The sequence below is a fragment of the Lagopus muta genome, chromosome 11 (genome assembly GCF_023343835.1).
Source record: "Lagopus muta isolate bLagMut1 chromosome 11, bLagMut1 primary, whole genome shotgun sequence".
NCBI classification, from domain to species: domain Eukaryota; kingdom Metazoa; phylum Chordata; class Aves; order Galliformes; family Phasianidae; genus Lagopus; species Lagopus muta.
Genome location: NC_064443.1, coordinates 5,554,177 through 5,577,419, shown reverse-complemented (window position 1 = coordinate 5,577,419; position 23,243 = coordinate 5,554,177). Strand labels below are relative to the sequence as shown.

Below are 23,243 nucleotides of genomic sequence, written 5' to 3'. Positions count from 1 at the left end.
CTTTCAGTATTGAATACCAGGAGGGTGTTAGTGAATCTATCACCTGCATGAAATTAAGCTTAGTGGGATAGTTATTCAAACAGAAACACAGAGCAGAGCTGTAGCATATGGTGTGGAGAGAAAGTGAAGTCTGTTTTTTTCTTGGCCTGTCTGGACTGTGTCACTATACAGAGCATCCAGCCTGTTTTTATCACTTAGCTTCATGTGCTTCCCAGTCCAACATCATGGATGAACCAGTGGGCAGAGAAAATGAGCCAGAGATTCTCTGGGGATGTTTGGACTGCCTTTTATTGAAGGCTTTGTGGTGCTGAGCAGGAAAAGATGGTGCGTTGTGATGTTTATCAGAATAAATATCAGATGATTAAATTTAGTTGGTTTGTGTGCTTTTATTTGTAGATCACTTCAGAAGGAGGCCCTCAGCCTCAATCCAACATCATTTTCTCCATCACCAATGAGAAGATTGCATCAGTGAACAGCACTGGACTCATCAGAGGAGTGGCAGCAGGGAATGGGACAGTAACGGGAGTGGTGCAAGCAGTTGATGCAGAGACAGGGAAGCTGGTTGTGGTGTCGCAGGTGATGTTTTTTTTTTTGACACTGTTCGGGGCTGGAAAAGTCTCTAACTCCTTAATCTGGTTGAAAAGGGGCAAGTGTTCTTTTTGCATCAGTATTGTCATCTTCTGTATCTTCCTGAATTTTCATCTCCCTAAGGAAACTACTGTTTCTTACTCCCTGACATGTGAACTTATGCATTTGCTGACACAAGGGGTACCTGTACTTTAAATCTAAGTTCTACCAATATCCCAAGGAGATGTCATTAGTGGTATGTTTGATATGTGTGGACTTGAAAAGCTCATCTAAATAAACCTTTCTAAAACGGCAGAATGCTTCCCTGCAGTCCTTCCCTGCATTGCCTTACATTTTAGGTGCACATCTTGTAAGTAGATGTCAGAAGGTGACTGTTTCCTGGAATTTGTTGTCTCTTAAGCTTATAGGCTGTGGAAAATGTTACCATCTTGCATTGCGGTTTAAATCCATCTACAGAGTTGGAGTATTGAATCCCTGAATTCCAGCTATGTCTGTCCATGCAATTTGCTGCTACCTGAGTGTGAGGGGGCTGCCAAGCAGGCCTGTAAGGAGTGCAGGTCCCTTGGACTAGCATGACATTCAGAAGGCTATCTGGGACAGCTCGTGGCTCTTTATTTGAGGTCTAGTGTAGAGGGGTGCTGCTGCTGCAAAGCTCTGCTGCTTGAAAGATGTTGCATGGAGGAGGTAAAGTAACTTTACAAAAAAACAAAAGGCATCCATGCATGCATACACACATGCCCTCTGTTGTGCAGGATCAGCAGTCTGCCTTGATGTTTGTCCAGAAGTGAAATGAACTTAAAAGTTAAATCTGTTATTTAGTGAGGGCCGGATCTGACTTTTCTTCCACAGCTTACTGTAGGACTAAAAGTTTACCAGGAATATCAGGATATGTGAAGAGAAGACATCAGAATGCCATATGTGTCATACTTCTACTTTTTATTATCCTCACTGCTGTTTTTTGTTCTCATTTGCTTCTCATTCTGCTGATGTCATCTTATTTGTTTGGCTTTGTTTACCTTCTGTGATTGTAAATCCTTCTCCCAGTAACGACTGTAGTCACTACCTGTCTGCCACCTCTCAGCTCCATTGTTCATCATGGCAGGAGCTTTGAGCAGAGTGGTGACTGTTTTGGTTGACTTAGGTGGAATTTTTAAGTACTTCTCAATTTACCAAGGAGGTAATTCTTTTATAATCCTACTGACTTGTGTTCTGTTTTTGTTTTTTTTTTTGCAATAAATCACATGATGACAGTGGTTAGATAATAACAAATCAGCAATTAGATCTTGAAATCTCGTTCACATTTAATAAATGCTTACAATGCCTTTGTTCTTCCTTTGTAGGACAAAGTGGAAGTTGAAGTAGTGCAGTTGACAGCTGTTAGAATTCGAGCACCAATTACACGTATGAAAACTGGAACACAGGTGAGTTGATTTATGGTTAGCTTGTATTGCCTTAAAAACTTGACCTGCAAGTTGTGACTATTCATGATTAGATCATCTGATAATATCATCAGAGCTCTGAGCTGCCTCCTGCTCTGAGCGTTACCACTGCTGATACAGGAAACAATGTGATTTCAGTGGCAGTGCTCCAGAGCTGAATGCAGTAAAGAAAACAAATCAGGACAAGTTTGTCCTGTGTACCAGGTAATTTTCAGAAATTCACACCCAGCTAAAGAAGTGCTATTTCATCTGTTAGTGGTTCTTTCATCTTCATTCTGTGTGCAGTGAAGGCTTTCCTCCTTTGTATGTTAAGAATCTCTGATGTATCTGTAAATCCACTACAGATAACATTCAGATTATTTTTAAACAAGTTGTGTTCTCAGTCTTTGTTTTTTCTATTAGTTACTTATCCAAAAATTGCCAGTGATGTGTTAAGTCTCAGGCAACTTAATTGAGTTGGGGATTAAAACCCATAAGTTGTTAAAATCTCTGTTTAGAGTTAATGTGTTGACTTAATTTGGGGAGAAGGGAAAAGAAGGTTGTTGTCCAGAGCAAATTGTTAATAGGAGAGAGCATCTGGTCAAAGAATTAGAAAACATGAGTGTATAACTTAACTAAGATGAAGTGATTTGGTGCTACAAATGGAACAAATAAATGAACAAATCTTTTCTGAAGGAAACTTAGTACTTGTGTTTTGTAGAGCAGGTAGCAAATGAGAGAATCAGAACATCTTACAAGATGGTGGTCATTCAAATTTTCTGCATGGTACACCCTTGCAATGTATATATAGCCAAAAAATTCTCTTTATGAGGAGTACCATATCTTGATCAGTTAATTTTAAGTTTAATGATTTGCTCTGTGCAGGTTTAATTATCATCTTAGAATTACCTAAGAAAGTGGTTTCTCTGTTTCTAGATGCCAGTTTACGTGATGGGCATCACCAGTAGCCAGACACCTTTTTCATTTGGCAATGCAGTACCAGGATTAACATTCCACTGGTCTGTCACAAAGAGGGATACTCTGGACATAAAGACAAGGCACAGTGAGGTAATGTGTGCGTGTGTCTGTCCACAGTTGTATGCCTGTGTATCTTGGGAAAAGGAAACGCTGCACAATGGGGATTGAGAAAATACTGCTGCTCAAAACGAAGGGCCGTTGTCAGTACTGGGTGTGATCCTTCCTCTATATCAACATCAACTCTTTCCATGAGTAAAATTTTAATCACTTTCTCCTGTCCAAGGCTTCTTTTCAGCTTCCTGCAAAATATAACTTTGCAATGGATGTTTATGGCAGAGTAAAGGGAAGAACAGGCCTGAAAGTTGTTGTGAAAGCCCTCGACCCTGCAGCCAACCAGTTTTACAACATGGCAAGAGAACTATCTGATGAAATCCAAATTCAGGTACGATGACGTGATATAATTCTTTAATGCACGTTTCAGAGCTGAATTAAAGTCTGTATTTGAAGCCAGGAATTTGAAATAGAGATGTAGTTTTGACTTTGTTTTATCTTTGAGCCCTTACTGTTGTTTTATACTTTGCCTCTATTTAGGAAACTGCAAATTCCTCAACTGCTGGCAGGTTTCTGCACTGAACTGCCACATACCAACTTATTGCCTAAATGAAATTCACAAGTTAGTTTTTGGTGTCAAACACCTGAAATTGAGATGATTTGTGTTTTGCAGTTAAGCAGTGTTACTAGAGCTGTATGAAAACCTTGGTTCTGTAGTACCTCTCTACATGTTAGTACCATCTGTGTGTAGTGCTTGCTTGTATGTCTGTGTAAGAATGTTAATTTGAATCAGGAATTGTTTCCTGAAGTGAATCTCCTGGTTGTCCCTGCTTAAGATGCTTTGAAGAGCAGTTTCAGACTATATCAAGTGGGTTCCTTGAGAAAAGCTGGAGGATGCATTTGAGGAGGCCTTGTGCCTCTGTGGACATTGCATCCATGAGATCAGATTAGGGTGAATGTGGGATCTCCAGCACAGCTTCACTTGACAAATATGCTTCGTTGTTCGTACTGCTTGATAGTGTCAGCAGAACCACAGAAATGAATGCTCTTCAGAATAACATGCAGAAGATACTGTGTATCCCATTCTCAAATATTCATATCCTATGTGTAAGGTTATAAAGGTTGGTGAGTTTTTGTTTTGTTGTATTTTTGTTGTTCTGAAGATGAAATAAATGGAACTAATGACTTGCTATGTACAGCAGCAGGATAAAGTGCTTTTTATTTTCCAGGTATTTGAAAAACTTCATTTAGTCACTCCTGGTGTAGAAACGGAACAGATCTTAATGTCACCAAATTCCTTTATTAAACTTCAAACAAACAGGTGAAAGACCATTTTTCACACTCTGACTCGTGTCATCAGTTTATCAAAACAGCAATTCCGTTCAAAATAAGTTCTGCTCTTTCAATCTATTAAAAAAGGCACTGCAGTATGTCCAAATAATGCACAACTATTCTGACGATGAACAAAATATTTCTGTACTCTTGGTCTTTGTCAAATCTTGTTAGATTGTAGTTTGATTTTTTTTTCCCCAATATGTAGGACTCCTAGATGCTTATTTTAAAAGATGCTGAGCCAGGAAGCAGTAGCGTGCTTCCACTAGAGTTTTTATGGGCAATCAAGGCCTTATGGAAAATAGTTTTATGTATTTCTTTCACTGAGGCTGTGATTGGATTTTTGAGATGAAAATCTCTTTTTCAAATGAGATGCCATTTTTTGTAGTTCATTTTCAGGCTTAATATTTGGTTACTTTTCGAAGCAATTTTCTGATTAATTCGTGATTAAGTTGTTAGGCAGCAGTTCTTAAATTTTTCTCCTATTATCTTCATTATCTGCTGTTACAGCCCCTATGTCTGAATTCTGCCATCAAAAGGAATTGCACTTTTGCCAAGAAAAGGGCAACTGAAAGTTTGAATGCTGGGCTTCTTAGGATAGAGTATTTCTATCCGAATGGAGGAGTTTGGGAGTAAGATGAAAATAATTATTACAGCATTTCAGAACTTGTGATGTTACACTCAAATGCAGCTAGTGTCTCAGGATGCCAGCTGCTGAGTTTTTGTATGAGCTCACTTTATTAATATGCAAATCCCACGTTGAAAGTTATTGCAGAAATTAACCTTGTTGGCAAAACCGTTTCCTGGAAGCTGATGAGATCTACTTAATCCTGTCCCTGACTTTACCTCTAACACCAGCATTCACCCTGCCTCTCAATATTGTTTGTAGAAGTTGACTGATGGAGCTGCACACTGCAGCCTTAGCTGATATTATTTGGGATCATGTTTGCATCAGGGAATGATGATACTGCATGGCAGTGGGCAGCAACTAGATTTCAATACACTCCTAAACCCAGATGAGACTTCTATCGACTGAGCTTGAGTCAGAGCTGGAAGTTTTCTTTCTTTGATTAGGGCACAGTGTTCTCAGCTCTTATTGTGAGGATATGGAAAAACAGGTATCAATTAGGTCTGTCTTAGATTTGCGTAACATATTGACTTAATTTTGGGTTTTGCTTACTTGTGGAAGTTTTGTTTTTGTTGTTTTCTCTTGCCTTCTGCATCTTTGTAAGTTTGATTAATTTGTGTTTTCTTTTCTTCAAGGGATCGAGTGGCTTCACTGAGTTACCGTGTCCTGGATGGTCCAGATAAAGTGCCTGTTGTAAAAATTGATGACAGAGGTTTTCTTAACTCTGGGTCTTTAATAGGTTCATCAACAATTGAAGTAATTTCACAAGAATCATTTGGAATTAATCAGACCATTGTAGCTGCTGTTAAGGTATTGTTTTTTTCTTTTTCTTTGCTAGAGTCAAACTGATTTAGTTTTCTGTTGCAGTGTTTATTACTGCAGCAAAGTCAGTTAACTGTACTTTAGATTTCAATTCTGAAAAATATGAAGAGGAGGAATTAATAGTCAGTTGTGGGCTTTGAAAAGAGTTTACAAGCTAGATAAGTAAAGATGGAATCCTAGCAAATTTACGAATACAGTATATGTTACAAGAAGGCCTTTGTTTACATATGCCTTTAAGGTTTGTCTTTAAAAAATATATATGTTTATCTTACAAGGTTGATCACTATAGAAGATTCTTCTGAAAGAAAAAATACTACTGTCATAGGCTTGCATTTGGTATTACACAAAAAAGGTAGATATCTGGGTGATGAATACAACATCTCTTACAAAACGTGATACCTCGATTTTCTAGATATCAGATGTAACTGTGCAGCTCCAAAATACGGCTTTCTCCTCTCCTTCCCAGCAATTCAGATTTTGTACAATGAGAGCTTCTGCATGAGAAGGCATGCCTTATCAGATGCCACAAGTTAGCTGATGTTCCCTGTGTTTGGTGGGCTAGCAAGGAGTGTGTCCAGATTGCACCGAAATATGAATCCTTAGGAAATACAGATATGCAGCAAAACTCAACAGTTCATTTTCAGGCAAATTTGGGTCAAAAATTTGGGTCTTTCTTACCCAAAACTTCATCTTTTAAACTGAATGCTGTTAGACTAAGTATACTGCATCCTACTGATGGGGCATTTAAGACTGAGGGGACATATGGGTCTGTTCATCCTGAGAGAATGAAGACTGAAGGAGGATCTGACAAATGTTAATGAACATCTGAAGGGAGGTGGGGAGGTAAAAGAATGAGGCCAGAATGTTCTCGGTGCTGCATAGCAGTAGGACAAGGAGCAGTGGCCTAAAATTTGAACATAGGAAGTTCCATACTAAAATGCTGAAGAACTTCTTCATGGTAAGGATGGCAGAGCACTGGAACAGGCTGCCAGCGAGGTTGTGGAGTCTCCCACAGTGATATTCAAGGCCTGTCTGGATGCCTACCTGTATGTCTTAATGTAAGGAACCTGCTGTAGCAGGGGAGTTGATGAACTCGTTGATCTCTTGAAGTCCCTTCCAACCTCTGCAATTCTGTGATCAGTCCTTTATTTCTGTTTGAAAGTCCTTGTCCCAGGAACTTTATTCATCTGGCAACGTGAGCCTTGAGATACCCACTGCTCCACTTCCTCATATCCCTTTTTACACTGTCAGCATGTTTCCAGTATGTCCCAGCTGAAAGAGAAACACAGTTAAAGTGCTGACTTCAAATTATTTGTGAGTTAGTTATCATGATCACTGGGAAATGGCTTGATTGTGTCTTTCATTATTAATCTTCTTTTACCATAATGTTCAGATTTGTCTGTAGAATAGCACATAGATTTTTCATCCTGGGAAGAGAATGAAAAAAGAAATGATGGCTTGGTTTCACTAATGCTACTCCTGCTGCTAGGTGGTGGCAAATAAATACGTACTGCTCTGTAATAGATGACCTTGTTTTCTCCCTTCACGGCTGGATCTAGCCGGTGAAAGACATCTAATGACTTGGGAGATGGCTCAAATGACATTTAGTCAGCATACGGAGGTACTGAAGTTGAATTCTCCCTTTGTGCATTCTTTGCATGTAAAGTTATGATATTGCAGATTTGTGGAGTCAGTGCAGTACAGTTTTAAGTCTTCAGTCTTTCTAGCAAAACATTTCTGTTTAGCGTCTTGTACAACAGAATTGTTTTCCTGTACTCACTAGAACCATACTAGTTTTTATGGACATAGCATTTTTAACCCCCAAAAACCTCGTAAGTTCAGAAATTACTGTTGTCTTCTGCTTATATACGGAGGACTTGTGTGGTTTGAGTGGTTTTGCTGAAGGTCACATATAAAAACTTGTGACAGAGCAGCAGATAAGTCTGAATCTTGTGTCACTGTAAGGCAGAGTTTTCTCCTTCATGCTGTCCTTCCTTACCATAAGTTCTTGTTTTGTCTATGCTTCTGTTTGCAATTAAGACCCAAGCTGCTGTAGCAGCATCATCTTATGCTTAGACCTTCAGCTTTGCTCAAAAACAGACTTACATAAGTCAAGGAGGACAGTGGAAGTACAGAGTGATAGTATGCAAAACCTGAGCATGGAAGCAAGCTATGCGCAGCCTTACTGGTAGTGCTCGGTTGAATATATATATTTATATTTAAATAGGAAGTACTTCAAAAACACAGATGTTTTAACAGTAAATAGCTGTTTTCATCAATATTACATCTAGAATTTGTCCCTTGTGGGTTAGTTTCTGAAATCTTAAAGTAAAGCCAGCTGAAAATCTGTCAGGGAAATAGCGTTTTTGTTTGCTTGTTGCTTCAGCTCTTGTTGGGCAGATGTCTGTGCACTGATATTTTAACTCTATATATCGGTTTGTGCAGTAGACAGTTGTGTGTACTGATATTTTAGCCACTTTTTTTTTTTTTTTTTTGAAGTGCACCAGAGATGCGATTTGCTTGAGGCCAAATTTGTTCTTTCCCTTTTTAAGTTTTGACATGTACATCTTCAGATTGCAGGGTTGTACATTTTAACTTGAGCCTCTTAGGTCAGAATAAAGGGAATTTCCTACAAGATATGCTCGAGGGCTTCATTTAAAATAGTTTTATATATATATATTTGAGTGTTTTGGCTTCTCTTTCATTACTTGTTTCCCAAAAGCTGTAACATAAAGAATAGGTAACTTTCTCTCTTTTGTTGTGCATTTTTGTTAGTTAACTCAGCTAAGTTAATCAAGAATAGCGGTGCATTTAAATAAATAGAAAGTTGTAAGGTCTTTATCTGGAGATGTACTTCCTTCAAAGGAGTGATGGTACAAAAATATAGGGGGGTGCACGTGTGTCTGTCAGATCTCTCCAGAGAACTTAAGAGTAGAAGTCCCGAACTTCGGTCTTGTTTGAGGAGAGGTAGCAAAATGCAGCCTGCTGACCAGCTAGGATCTGTCAGATGCTAGCCCTGACTGCTCTCATCTCTTACACTTCTATCAGCCTGAGCTGTGTTAGACCACAGCAGGCCTGGCTGAGTGGCAGCGGTTCGTAGTCTATGGTGCTATTCCACTGGGATCATGGGAGCAGCTTTGCACTTATGACTCCTGTGTTCTCCTCTGAGCAAACCTTCTCCCAGGCAGAGCCAAGGCTGTTAGAATTTGCCCACATCATCTCAGTTGTCTCACCCAGCTCAGGGGAATTGGGCAAGCGGCCACCGTTTCATCCCCTTACTCTCACAAACACTGCAAGTTATTCCTGGTAACCAAGGATTGAATTATTGGAGACCTACTTAGAGAGAAGTCTTGGGAAATATTGTTCCCTTGTGAACCCAGGAAGGCTTAACAGTTTTTCCTTATATGATAACAGTGTATTTTCTGAGGTCTGCATTAGTATTCTCTTCTTCAGTTCCCAGTCCTATTTCAGAAAAACAACAAGAAACGTCTGGTTGGAGGGTGCAAAGAAGACACGCTCCTTGTGGTGGTGGACAATGTCAAGACAAGATGGAATGCACACACAAATTCAAGCACATATAACTCTGTGAATGCAGGGTAGCACTGTGAGGGCTGTTAAACAGTGACACCAGTTGCCCAGAGAGACTGTTGGCTCTGTCTTACAGGTTTTTGAAATCTTACTCCTGGGTGTCTGGCTGTAGGTAACTCTGCCTGAGTGGAGTGGCTTAGCTTAGGCAGCCTCCAGAGGCCCATATTAACCACAGCCATTCTGTGAAATATGTGTATGGTAATAAAAGTTACATGTCTCAGTACTGTTAGATGGCTAAACATACAGGAAGTGATTGCTGAAGGAGGCTTTGCATGGTAAGAATGCTTTTAGATCTGTTTTTATAGAGGCATCAGAAAAAGGAAAATCTTTCACTCGATGTTTTTACAGGTCTACCCCATCTCATACCTAAGAATCTCCATGAGTCCTATTCTGCGTACACAAACCAAAGAGGCATTACTGGCTCTACCCCTGGGTGTGACACTGACGTTTACAGTCCATTTTCATGACAATTCTGGAGATACTTTTCATTCACATAACTCTGTGCTCAACTTTGCAACAAACAGGTAGGCATCTGCTGTTGGATTTAATTATGGAGAGCACATAATGCCAAATGCATGTAGGCCAATCACGGCAAGGAACAAAAATTGCTCCAAAGATACCAGTTGAAGATATAGCTTCGACTGGGATTACAAAAGAAAGTTTCATCTCTGAGGTCTTCAGAGGCAGTGTGGAAGAAAGAAGAGTTCCAGTTTGTAATCGATATTGTCTGGCAAATGGAAAGTTGCTCAGATAAGCGTGCTCCCTAGTGGGGCCTGCTGGGGTACATTTCTGCTTTAAGTGACTCTGAATCATCAGATTGCATACATCAGCATCCTATATAAACAATTGATCTCATTAACATTTGCTTCCTCTTGCCTCTCCTCCTCTCCTTTTCTTTTAGAGCCTTGTTACACTGACTCATGTCTTATATAAGATTTTCTGGTTCAGGGGCTGTCTCTTCAGATAAGCTTGTACAGTCTTCGTATGGCAAAGCCAAGCCTCACGCAGACTTCTGCTTTTTGCCTCAAAAACTAATAAATATCACAAAACAACCTTCTCTGGTCAGAAGTAAACTGTCATTAATTTCATTACTGTAACAGTGAGTTTTTTGCACAGCATGTCGTGGTTGCAGCAGGACAAGGAGAAATGTTTTTAAGTTGAGGGAAGGAGGATTTAGGTTGGATGTCAGGGGGAAGTTCTTTACTATGAGAGTGGTGAGGTGCTGGAACAGGCTGCCCAGAGAGGTTGTGGATGCCCCATCCCTGAAGGTGTTCAAGGCCAGATTGGATGGGGAATGGGGCAGCCTGGTCTTGTATTAAATGGGGAGGTTGGAGGCCCTGCATGTGGCAGGGGTGTTGGAGTTTCATGATCCTTGAGGTCCCTTCCAACCCTGGCCATTCTGTTACAACTCAGATCATGATTCAGAAAAACAGGGTTGAGGTCAGAGAGGGAAAAGAAGTTGAATGCAAGATTTTCTGTCTTTCTACATGAACCTAAATGGTCTGCAGAAATTTCTGAAGCTTACATAAGTCTGTGAGTTAGCAATACCATTGCTTCCCAGCTAGATGTGCCAGAGCTGCATCGGCACAGGACTGATAATTAGCCCTAAACACAGAAGCATTGCTCATTAACCTCAGGTGCAGCACTCCAGTGACCCAGCTCTATTCGTCTCAAGACTTCAACTGCTGTCTTTGTGGTGCTGCCAGGGTTGGAAGTCTTTGTGCTGTGTATGCTTAAGTGCTTTGTGTTAGTTCACTGGGGAGTGCTGAATGTTAGGAAATATCAGATCTTGTAATCAAATTTGATTCAACTTTGTAAAGACGTGGTTGGAAAGCTGCATGTTGCTGCTATAATTTATTTCCTTATTGGCTCCCTGAGAAAAAAGAAAAGAAACAACCTAATTTCTAAAATTCTACTCTTCTTAAAATTAGGGGAAGAGTTTTCACACATTGTTATAACCTCAGTATTTCTTCAGCATAACCACATAGGAATGGTTATGAAATTTACCTCACTAACACCTAAATCATCTTTCTATCTTATTCTGTCACTGTTCATTAGAAGATAACCATCAGAGGAACACGATGTGAAGCATATGAAAACAGTGTTTGTGCATGCTATCTATGGTAGAAATGAAGACATTAGCAAAATTACCTTTTTTTAAAAAACCAATGCTTTCTTTTGTGCGTTTATGTAGAGATGACTTTGTACAGATTGGGAAAGGAGCCACAAACAACACATTTGTGATCCGGACTGTAAACGTAGGCTTGACCTTGCTTAAAGTCTGGGATGCAGAACACAGTGGAATTGCAGACTACATCCCCCTTCCTGTGCAGCACGCCATTTTTCCTGAACTCACTGATGTGGTTGTAGGTGATGTCCTCTGCTTCAGTACTTCATTCACAAACCAAGAAGGTAAGTGGCATTTCAGTCATTCTGTTTATGCAGCTATAAAATTGACATCAGTCTGACTCCTTCTCAGGAAAACTAGATGCATAATTTATGATGTTTTCTCAGAATCAAATGTCACTGTTCTTGTTAATGATAAAAATAGCTTTGATCAGCTCTTCTAATTTTAATTGTATCGTGCAATATGTTGGCTGTATGGAATCTGTGAGCGTCAGACTTCAGAGTTTTCCATTCTGTTGGCTTGAAAGGCTGTTATTTTTTTTTAAATGGGAATGGTGCAAGGAAGCTATCAGGATGGTTTAACTTCACTCTCTGTTTGTAATTCTTAGTATTAACAGATTTTTGTCCAGGTACTTGCAAATTACATGTCTGAGTTTGTGACAAAGCAAATCCGTGCTGCCCGTACAATGGGTGTGCACACAAAGACACCACGTAAGTTTATGTCACTGGGGCAACTCACTCTTTCTTGTGCAGTGTACAAACGGTGTGTCTTTACAGGCCTGCCAGGGATATGGAGCTCTTCATCAAACAGTGTGCTTCACATCGACTCCAAGACTGGTGTAGCTGTCGCAAGGGATTCTGGTGTTGCCACGGTCTATTATGAGATTCCTGGATTACTTAAAACATACAGAGAGGTAAGATATTGCTAAATCTTACCAGAACTACTGGAGTTTGTTTGCTTCAGCATGGGCCCTATGAGTTTTTTGTTATATTTAGAAATAAGTATACTGTGTATATATTTATGTAGTTTATTATTTATATGGTTTATCTAGTTAAATGAAAGATAAATATAGAAATTTAAATCGTTCATTTCAAAGGAGAAAACCTTAGAAATGCATAAGTGTGCTTTCTAACTGTTAGGCAGGAACATATATGTCAAAAAAATCTTGTTTTTTTTCTAAAATCACCTATGTTAGAATAATCTGAGATTAGTGGTTCCTGGTTTTAGCTCATACTGTTCCTATACTGTACATTTGATTGCTTAGCTATGGTGTTTCTAGATGCTGGACAACTTTTTCAGTTCAGGCAGAAATGTCAGCAAGAAGTTTTAAGTAATGTACTGTATTATGAAGTATTGCTGATCAGAACTATTTGATTAATTTTTTTCTACATTACAGTTGTACTTTTGATGCAAATCACTACATCATCCTGACATAAGCACATTTATTATTTATTAATTATTAAATTAATTATTATTTATTAATAATTATTTATTTAATTTTTAAAAATTGAATTCAAACTTAAAACTTTATGCCTGTTGTGTGGGGTAGATAGAAAAAATAAAAATGTTTTACTAACTTAAATTGCCTCAGGAGGCAATTAGTAAAATTAGAGAAATTGTTTATTTTATGAAGACCAACACAAACTCGTGGGGCTTTATCTGTTCTGTGTAAAAGGGTGAGTGCTCCACAATCAGTCCAATCTCATTTTGCCTCAATTTCTTCTGCTGGTATTTTGTTTTTTAATACAATTTTTGTTAAAAATGTACTTCATCCTTTATTCAGGTATTGATTAACATACCTCAGAGGACTACAGCAATGCATGTAAGTGGAGTGAAAACCAGCTTACAAGGAGTTGCAGCCTCAAAAGTAATAGTTTTGATTGGAGAAAGAAATAAAAATTTGCAAGGTATGATTTGAAAAAAATATATATATACATTAAAATGTATTGCATAGTATGTTTGTATATTCATGATAGGTGTGGTTTTGAAGGGCCTGTGAAGCTGGTGTAGGAATTTCTCCATGAACCTGTAGTGCATATCCAGGCTCCCAGGAGCTCTGCGAAGCTTAGGGCCAGGTTCTGAGCCTATTATGATCTCACAACTAATACAGTAAGCAGATAATGGAAGGGTTGCTTTTGATCATATAAAAAAATGGTTAAGAGGCAATTGGCTGAATATTAGCTTCTATATTTAATTCCGTTTGCCTTCTCAGTAAGTTAAGCATGCTTGCTAAGGTTGACAACTTCATTAATATTTTTTAATTTTTTAATTTTCATTATTATTTTAATTATAAACATCTTGCCAGAAACTGAAATATAAATCAAGGCTCCATGATCACATAAGCTATCCAGCAGGCACATCTGAGCTGAAAATCCTCTGTACTTCATTCTTTCCTGTAACCAAATTATTCCTGTCATATACGCGTGCATATGAATTTGTTTTGTATCTATACATATGTAGATGTACGTATGTTTGATAGATACATGCGTATATATAACTGTAAAATCTTCATTTATTCTCTCTTTTGAGATTAGATATAAGATAATTTAAGGTTATCATAACCTTGTGAAACTAGCTGGAAATAACAGACAGCAGTTCTGTTTTGGAAGGTAGGAGAACACCTTGCTATTTCAGGCTGTTTGTTTTTCATGGGGAAGTCCCATATTTACTTTTTTTTTCTTTCCCTTAGGGGAGTGCTTGCCTGCTCAGATTGAAGCCATTGCTGAATTGCAACCACAGACCATTATCAGTTGTCATGTAAAATTTGACAGCGATGCATCTGACTTTCCAGCACATGATGTATTTATAGCAGAACCTGGATTTGATGCAGTTTCAGGTAAGATAAGAGAAGGTGCCATGCTGTAAGCCGACACTTGGAATTCTGCTGCAGTGTAGTCCAAATGCAAAAACAGATCTTCTGCTGAAGCCTCTGAGCTTTGTTGTTTTGGATCTCAGCTTCAGTGAGTCCCTAATGTGCATTCTCCTTGTTTAGTTCAAGAGTTTTCTGCATTTGATAATGACACTGGTATGTTTTCTGGAAACCAGTGGTGGCCCATTCTGTATTTTTATTCCACACTTACTACTATAACTCAAAAAAAACTCTGCTTTATACAATGCTGAGGAAGTATTTTGTGCAGAGGGACAACAACAAACTTTGATAAATTTTTCAATTGTAGTGACAACAAATTTAGGTCAGAATTTTGCAAGTTACCATTATTTTTATAGATATGTGGGCAGTCTAATGGTACTTTGAGACAGAAGTGACAGTATTGCAAAATGTAGGCATACACCAGTTGCACGCTTTTTTATAACCGGGTTGCACACTTTAGAAAGCTGGTAGCTGTGATATTGTACTCCAGCTGAGTAGTTTAAAAATAGAAATTAAATAAGAAGTACCTTGCATGTGGCTTAACTCAGAAAAGTGTCAGGCCCCATATTTGTTAACTGATACAAAGTTTAGTTTGAGTATACTTGCTTGGTTTCTTGGACTAAGCCAAACACTTCCTTCTTCAGCTGCTTCAAATGAGCACTCCAGTGACAAATGTTCCAAAATTGGAAAGCTTTGCAGTAATAAAGAGCTTGTAGGTAAATGTATGTAGATGTGTTCTTGCTAGACATCAATAGCTTTGCTATATACTGAAGTGTGGTAGAAGACTGGGATAAGAAAAGTAATCATGAGTTTTTGTCATCTGGATGTCAAGGATCATTAAATCTCACTGAATTATCCTTGCAGTCAAAAGCCATTTGTATTGGTTGTTGACATTTTAGAAGTGCTGCCACTGTTATTGAGGTATAACTAACCTTAATTATTAAAATGAGAAAAAAATAGTTTAAAAGCGAAAATGTGTTGAAAATGATGCATTTTGAATTCTGCAGTTTAAACATTTCTAGAACTTACAAAGCTTTCATGCTTCTTTGCAACCCAAGTGCTGTTTCTTTTTTAAGAAAGCTAGAATTCTTATATACTTCCAAAACAACACAAACTGAGACTTGAAAGGGGGGAAAATTACCAGGTACTGTGGAAATAGAATTAATATTGTGAAAGTTGTCTGCAGCGTGTGGTTCATTACTACAGGATGACTTTTAGAAGAACCATGAACTGTATGGAAATGACATAAATTGTCCAGTGAGATAGTCCTTAACCCATTGTTTAAAACACTACTGCACACTGCATAATAGTGGCTGTCACTGGTACTTTGTAAGGGAAAGAAAATAAGGGTAAAATAGTTAATGAGCCAAGCTCTGCTTGTTAATTGTGCTTTGAATCTTCCATACTGCAGGAGGGTTTTTTACTACACTTACCTCAATGCTTAGTGTAGGGCAAAAATTGTGTTGCTTTAGTGCCAGGATTGTAATGCTTGGGTGAGTGATGCACTGTGTCCAGTTCACCCACCTGTTCCTAATTCCATTTGAATCTTTTAGTTCTTCTCCAAAGATGTCACAAAGATCCTGTTCTGTGTGGAGGGAGGGGAAAAAAAACAAAACAGCTCCAAATCACCAAAAAGAGCAATTAACAGTCAAACCTTCTTTGTTTTTGTAGGACATTACACGTGTTCCATCACAATGCACAGGCTTACTGACAAGCAACTGAAGCATCTCAGTATGAGTAAAACAGCGCTCAGAGTTACGGCTTCAATCCGAGGCAGTCGCTTCTCTGGAGAACAGATTGGCACTGAGGTGCCATTCAATCCTGGGTTTTATGCTGACCAAACAGAAATGCTTTTAAGTAATCATTACACAAGCGCTGATGTGAAAATATTTGGTGCTACTGAAATTCTTGATACCCTGGAGGTAAGTGTATTGCTGGAAAATATTAATCACTGTTGGAAAGCATTTTGAACTGTTACATGCAACTTTGTTACCAAATAGACTGTGCCACATTTGCCATCTCAAGATTGTTTTTGAGATGATTTGGAAATGTTTATTGTATTGCTCCCTAGCTTTCATTTCTGCTTCAGGGTAAAAGAATTGTGTTAGGCTTACCTTTGTGCTAGCTGGGATGCATTAACTAGAACAGACTGGGGAGTAGAAAATCTGCTTGATCCCTAGTGGCAGGGGTAGCTGTTTGCCCACCATTCACATAGCCCAATAGAAGATGCTTTCATGTGTTTGGCTGATGCACAGAAATAGCAGCTCCTAGGTCAATCTTAAAAATCAGGAGTGAAATGATGCAAGTATGAGTGTAATATTACAATCAAGTCTAGTTCCTGCTGAGGGATGAGTTGCCCTAGGTTTGTGGAACAGCATTTTTCTGAAGCACAGCCTGGGAGTTGGATGTGTGCTGTGTTTCTTCAAGTGGTCTTTTCAGGTTGTTGTTTTTTTTCCTTGGCAGGTGAAATGCGGGTCACCAGTGGTGAAGGCATTCGAGAAGGAGAAATCCTATGGGCTGCCTAGTTACATAGTCTACACCGTTAGTCTGTCTGACCCAAGAGTTTCAAGCCAGGGATCCTTATCAACTGCTCTGACTGTCTCTAGTCCTGTGACTGACCAGACTATCACTATTCCAGTGACAGTGATTTATTTGACTGACAGAACCAGCGCACCAGTGAGACGTAAGTTTATCTCTAGACTTCATGTGCCGGAATAAAAGTATAAATTACGTTAGTGTTTGAGATGATAAAATCTGGTGTGTTAAAATCTGAACTGACAGCTCACGTTATCATTGACATTCAAACAGCTCACTGTGACCGGAAGACTTCAATGCTATTGCTCATTAAAACCAGAGCAGAATATATTTTCCTCCTGGGCCAGCCCAAAATACTCTGAAGTTGGCATAAATATCCCAGTGTTAAAGTATTCAACAGTGTTTATTTGCTTTGCTTCTATTTACTCTTAGAATAAAAATGATTAGCAAATTGGGCCTGAGGAGAATAAAAAGACTGCATATCAGTGTCTTAATTTATTATTGGTAAATTTGAAGAGTGCGTTATAGATGGTCGTTAGTATTGAAATCACGCTAAGTTGATTAAGTTTGTTTAGAATAGCTACTCAAACTGAAGGAGCCAAAAGAGAGTGAAGAAGTAACTAGTAAAGCAGATTGGAGAGACAAGGTGCTCTTGTAACTTTATTTTGTTCTTTCTTAATTGGTTCTACAGATGGAGCAAGTCTATTCCAGCACTTTCTTGATTCCTATCAAGTAATGTTCTTCACACTTTTTGCACTATTAGCAGGGACAGCTGTTATGATCATAGGTAAGAGAATAAAAGATCACTAATTTTTCTATAACTCCATGCAATACTTTAGTAGTGAGATATAAAGGAAAAATGTCAGTGCTAAGTCATGTTTTCTAACTGTCTTGCAGTCTATCATGCAGTTTTCTCACAAAAAGAACAGCGCACTCATCCAGCGTTTACCCCAAGGACACCTCCTCAACACAGCCATAACAGTAAGCAGATGTTGTCCAGTTACAAATGAAGTAATTGGTTAGTCTAGATACTGCATTTGAGTTGAATGTAGGGATGTATGCCTACTAGTCTATATTCTGAGTTAAATGACAAGAGGCATTGTGTCAGTTCCTGGAAAATTTGTTGTTACTCTCCCCTCCTGATTCCCCCAGCTGCCCTTTTCTCCATCACTAATCCTTTTGAAACTCCTGTCACATGTAGCAACATTGGAAATGAGCGTGCTAAAAGCCTGAGAATTAATGAAAATCACCAGGTGGCTAGAGGGGAGATCCACAAGGATCCAAGGGGAAGTAAAGCAGCAATCAGTTGCTGATACAGTATGCTTGGCAGCTGCTGACTGGTTGCTCCATTCATGTGACATCAGCTGAGCTGCAGCATGGCTGCTTTTCTGTTGCTATCAGCAAGCTGTGAGGTTCTGGGAACTGGAGCTCCTGTAAGAGGCAGGAAAGGGCAAATATTAGGGGGATGAAGGGCACAGATCTATGGAAGACTTAGTTATGTTGCTCAGGAAATAATTTGTTACTTCATTGCTTTTTGTCTTGCAGTCATGATTTACCTGCATTGCTTGATATTGTATTTAATTCCCATTTTACTTGCAGTATTGTAGAATCAAACTTTCAGAAGCATGTGGAAAAAAAAAAAAGCCTGCTTGTTGCAGAAGGCCATGACAAACAGTAGCAAATAATGTACACATTATTACAAATGTAGTTAAGATGTTAGACAGTCCTACAGTCCTACTTGTAAAAATATCTGATACTTCAGATAAAATATGACAAGTTCAACCTGAAAGCTGTTTGCTGAAGTGAAATGTATTGTGCCCTCCTCAGAAAGCTTTGTTAATTCTTTCATTCTCTAATGAAAGACCTACAAGGTTTTGATACATGTAGGATCTCTCCTCAACAGGCAGTAGGCTAAAGGGCTTGTTCAACTCAGAATGGATTGTAAGACTCGCTTGCCAGGTGTTCCAGCAGATGATGAGTGGCAGTTATTTTTTTTTTCCTACTTCCTCCACCAATCCTAAGTATGATTGTTTTTCTCATTTTCCCCTTCTTTTTAGGTTTCTCTGTATCACCTGTGCTTTCCTTCAGCCCTCAGACCTCAAGCAGGAGAACAAGCCCATCAGCCACGCTCTGGAGCACTGATTATGGCTCACGTTAGGGAAAGAGCACTTTTCATCATGAACTAGGACTGAGGTGGACTAGGGGGAGATAGTGCCTTTGAGGATAAAGCTTTTGCAGTTTGATGCAACTCATGTAATCTCTTGAAAATAACCAGTTTCTTTTTTCCTTTTTTTCTAATATTTAGAGCTCTTTGCATTTTTTTATGTACTTCATTTCTCTACAGTTTATTTTACCTGCTGCTTTACGCAAAGTTGATGAGGATGAATGGACAAAAAGCAGTGTTTATGCTAAGCTAGCTATCTTGCAATTCAAGCAGTTAGAAATTGTCTAAGTGACAGTGACCCAAGTTTATTTACTCTTGCAAAAATTAACTTTCTGTTTTACTAGGATTTTAAAAAAGGGAAATAGAAAAGCAGGTTAAATGTGAGCCAAAAATATTGTGTATTTCAAGTTACTTAATTTTGATTTGGACTCAGGAATGTACTGCACTGATAAGTATTCTTATGTTTAGCCTTACAATGTGATTATCATCATAATTTGCTGTTTAAACATCAGGAATGCTGGAACAACTGTGAACAGATTTTGAAGTGTTTTTTTTTTTTTTTTTTTTTTGCTTTGTTTTTTAACCAAAAAAAATTAAAAAAAATGTCTTACCAGTGTGGCTTCCGTGGGGTACAGCTGCAGTGTTCCTGTCCTGTTACTGTGTAAGCACTTTTTTGGATTGGGAAAGTGAAAGCATGTGCCTTCTAAGAGGATTTTCTTCTAGCAGTAAATGGTTTTAATTGGAGGCAATTATTTTACCCATTGCTGATTAAAAATACATTTTATATTAGTTATTTTACACATAGAAGTACCTCAAAAACTGAGCCACCTCTTGTTACCACTAGTTACCTGTTGCACTGGAAAGTAAGTGGTTTATTTCATACTTAGAATGAGTGACCTTTTCAGTTGGTTCAATCTGCTTATCTCTAGTGTGTTTGTGTACATAATAATACAGTCACATCCAGAATTAATTTAAACTATACCGTGAAACGTGACTGGTATGACCAGACTGAGGAATATTTGTACTTGAATATCCTATCATTAAGAGTACATTTATAGATCTTTTAAGTACAGCATAGCATTTCAGTGCATAAGAATTATTAATTTTTTTTAATTGGTTTATTATTAGCTTTTTTCCTTGTCTGCAAGGACGCACAGAGTTAAAATGCACAATTCAGGGTACATCAGAAAGTATTTTGCTATATTAGGCAGCTGATCACTGTGTATGTTCAGATAAATTTTGCCTTCTAAGCAAGATGGCAATGAGGTCTGGTGACTAGAACTTCTTTTCAAGTTGATTTTGAAAAGGATTGGATGGGGACTTGTTGTATTACTTGGTCCTTATACTTCCCTGAGGACAGAAAATATTACCTCAGTTGGAATTCTTCATTTGGGAAATTATCATCATAATCACAGTAACTTTAATATGCAGACAGTATTTCATAGCTGACAGGTGAGGAATTGTTTACATATAAGTAATATCAGTGTCAATTGTGAATAATATTCTGGGTGTGCAAACTCCCCTAAGGACCATAATGAAAGTGATCTCATGCAAAGTGTGAAGAATTAGGTGGAAAAAAAATTTGAAGGAATGGATTGCAAACAGTCTATGGTATATACTTTTGGTTTCATACAATATTACAGAAAAAAAACACTGTTACGTTCTGAGTATTGTATAATTTATTTTCTAGTTTTGGAAAATGTGTGCCTTACTACTACTAAAAATGGACAATTTGGTTGTAAATAATCATTTGTATCTGTATTATTTAATAAAGGTTTGTAAGAATCCTTCAATATACTGCTGACAAACTTTCCTTTTTGTGGCTACTCAGAATTTGGCATGTAATTCTATTAGTTGTACTTCCTCTTCTGTGTTTCGTGCCCAGCTTTTGTGAGTATACCTCTCCTTCCACAACACCAGTGCAGTAATAAGCCATTCTCTCATGAATGTTTTTGTGTTGGCTTTTTTTTTAACAATACAATTTCCTCTGCTCCTGGTATGAGAGGAAGATGTCTAGCTGTGAAGCCACGTGTATGTCTTAATGGTTGAAACAGAGAAGATGGGAAAAGTCATACAGGATAGCATCAAAACAACTTTTGCATTAACGTGGATCACTAGAAGAAGTGCTGCTCTTACACTGTTACTGTTGTGTTAATGTGGTAATTGCATTGATTAACAGAGTAGTCTTGTTAATGTGTTATTGTGCATGTTGTATGAACTGTAGAGGTAAAACGCTTATATATAGAACATAGCTGGAGAATGAATGAGGTAAAGCTTTTGGATATATGCCCTTAATGAGAATGGAGGTGAGTGGAAGCTAGTTGTCTCATCTTAAATCTTAAATAAAAAACATGGTGTGATGTTATGTTTTATAGTGATAGATATATATATATATTTTTTTAAAAAGTCTGTTAGGAAGTGCCTGAGAACCACTGTCTCAAGTAGGTGTCCATGGTATGTATCAACTCAGTCATTTCATATTCTTGCAGCCCCTCAATATCTGCATGATTTTTTACAGTCATACTTTTTCACATTTGTCAGTAATTTAATGATTTTAAAGTATGCTGACAATGTTTTCATCTACTATTTCTTATCAGAAGCTTTGTTCATTTCCACTAAGTGTTGTCAGTTCTTACTGAAGTTGGTGGTGGTGGCTGAGGAAGCAGCTCTCGCCCCTTTCAGAGAGAAATGAAAGGGCTGTGGACATAGTAATGCTAATGTGATAAACTTCTTGGAGATGCTCCCAGGAAAGGTTTTATTCCCCTCTTCCTTTCACTTCCCATTCAGCCTCCCAGTTCAGTGCTGAATGTCCTGACACACGTTGCTCCAAGTGCTGGGGATACTTTGGCGAATGACCACTGTCTATTTCAACTTTTTAGGCAAGTAATTGCAGTCTCCTGGCATACATCTTTATGAAGTGCGATTTGCCACAAGCAAGAATCAGAGGGGGATGTTGAGAAGGAAAAAAGCGGGAATGAAGAACTGGAATGGGTCGGGTGGGAGCCAATCTACTCCAAGAAGTGATGAGGCTTTTGACTTCAGAACACTCTTCTGGTCTGTCAGAGGGTGGGATCTGGTGAGATGCCAATGTAAATATTGGCATTTCTAAAAAGGTTCACCTGCTGCTCTTTCCTTGTCTGAGCATTTTGCTGGAAATACGGACAAATGGTACATTCTAAACTTAGGTGAGTTGATCTGCCTTGAGTTCATCGGTTAACAAAAAAATCAGGGCTGTATTCATTTTTGTTAACTGATCAACTCCAGCAGAGTAGGGCCTGTCTTCACTTTTGGTAGGAATTAATGTAAAGAAGCAAGCCAATCTGCAAGCAATGTATTTAAGCCCTCCTCAGCTGCAGATCCCATCCTGAGCTGCTCAGCAAATCGTGCAGTGAAGCGCTTGTAGCAGCTGGGCGCCATTTTGCAGACGCTGCGCCTCACCTTCCCGCCACAGTTTGCTCTCAGCCAATCACAGCAGCCGTGACAGACGGTGCTGCCAGAGCTTGGGCTGTGCTGAGGAGAGCCTGAGGGAGCTGCCTGAGGGAGCACTGGCTGCACAGAAGTTCCTCTCAGCCCCTTTTCATACTTATCTTTTTGGTTTTTTGTTGTTTTTTGTTGTGTGGTTTTTTTTTGTTTGTTTGTTTTTGAAGTTCTATCTGGGAGGAGGCTTGCTATATACTTTGTTAGTCGAAAAAATTGGAGTGGATGTGAAAAGTCATCTAAAAGGTACGGTGGACGCTGAGCACAACAGGGTTTAGAAAAAGGAGGAGCTAACTTTGTTGGAAAGCAGTTATGGTGAAATCCCAGTCAAGCTGCACTATCTGTGTGGAGGAAAGGAAATCCCATGCCAGCAAAGCAGGCAGTGCTGGCTGAATTGCTGTTGGCAAATGTTCAAGTGCTCAGAAGGAAAGAAGTGCCAGGAAAGCAGTTAAATTAACAGTCTGAGGATTGTACAAAAACATCACAAAATAATAAGAGTACTCGTTAGAATTATGGAGTACAATTGCTGTTTCAGAAATACATGTATAGCTGATTAAAGCTAGCCCCAGGTCTCCTGTGCCTCTCAGAGGCAGAAGGACTCAGAGTGAGGATCAGCTCTTTGCTGAAGTGACAGATATTTCTCCTACATACAGTAACCAGGTCGC

General features: G+C 38.7%; 1 protein-coding gene across 1 annotated transcript in view; it reads left to right on the top strand.

The window, feature by feature from the left end:
• The window catches only part of NUP210 (nucleoporin 210), a 61,408-nt gene extending 40,514 nt beyond the window's left edge, over positions 1-20,894 (top strand). Inside the window, exons 25-40 of the mRNA XM_048957092.1 lie at positions 397-576; positions 1,929-2,009; positions 2,943-3,074; positions 3,268-3,426; positions 4,265-4,356; positions 5,631-5,805; positions 9,754-9,929; positions 11,600-11,817; positions 12,310-12,446; positions 13,317-13,440; positions 14,223-14,369; positions 16,074-16,324; positions 16,866-17,085; positions 17,629-17,724; positions 17,835-17,918; positions 18,995-20,894. Coding sequence (XP_048813049.1) covers positions 397-576; positions 1,929-2,009; positions 2,943-3,074; positions 3,268-3,426; positions 4,265-4,356; positions 5,631-5,805; positions 9,754-9,929; positions 11,600-11,817; positions 12,310-12,446; positions 13,317-13,440; positions 14,223-14,369; positions 16,074-16,324; positions 16,866-17,085; positions 17,629-17,724; positions 17,835-17,918; positions 18,995-19,095 — 2,373 coding nt within the window. The 3' untranslated portion in view covers positions 19,096-20,894. The remainder of the gene's footprint in view (positions 1-396; positions 577-1,928; positions 2,010-2,942; positions 3,075-3,267; positions 3,427-4,264; positions 4,357-5,630; positions 5,806-9,753; positions 9,930-11,599; positions 11,818-12,309; positions 12,447-13,316; positions 13,441-14,222; positions 14,370-16,073; positions 16,325-16,865; positions 17,086-17,628; positions 17,725-17,834; positions 17,919-18,994) is intronic.
• The last annotated feature ends 2,349 nt before the right edge of the window (positions 20,895-23,243 follow it).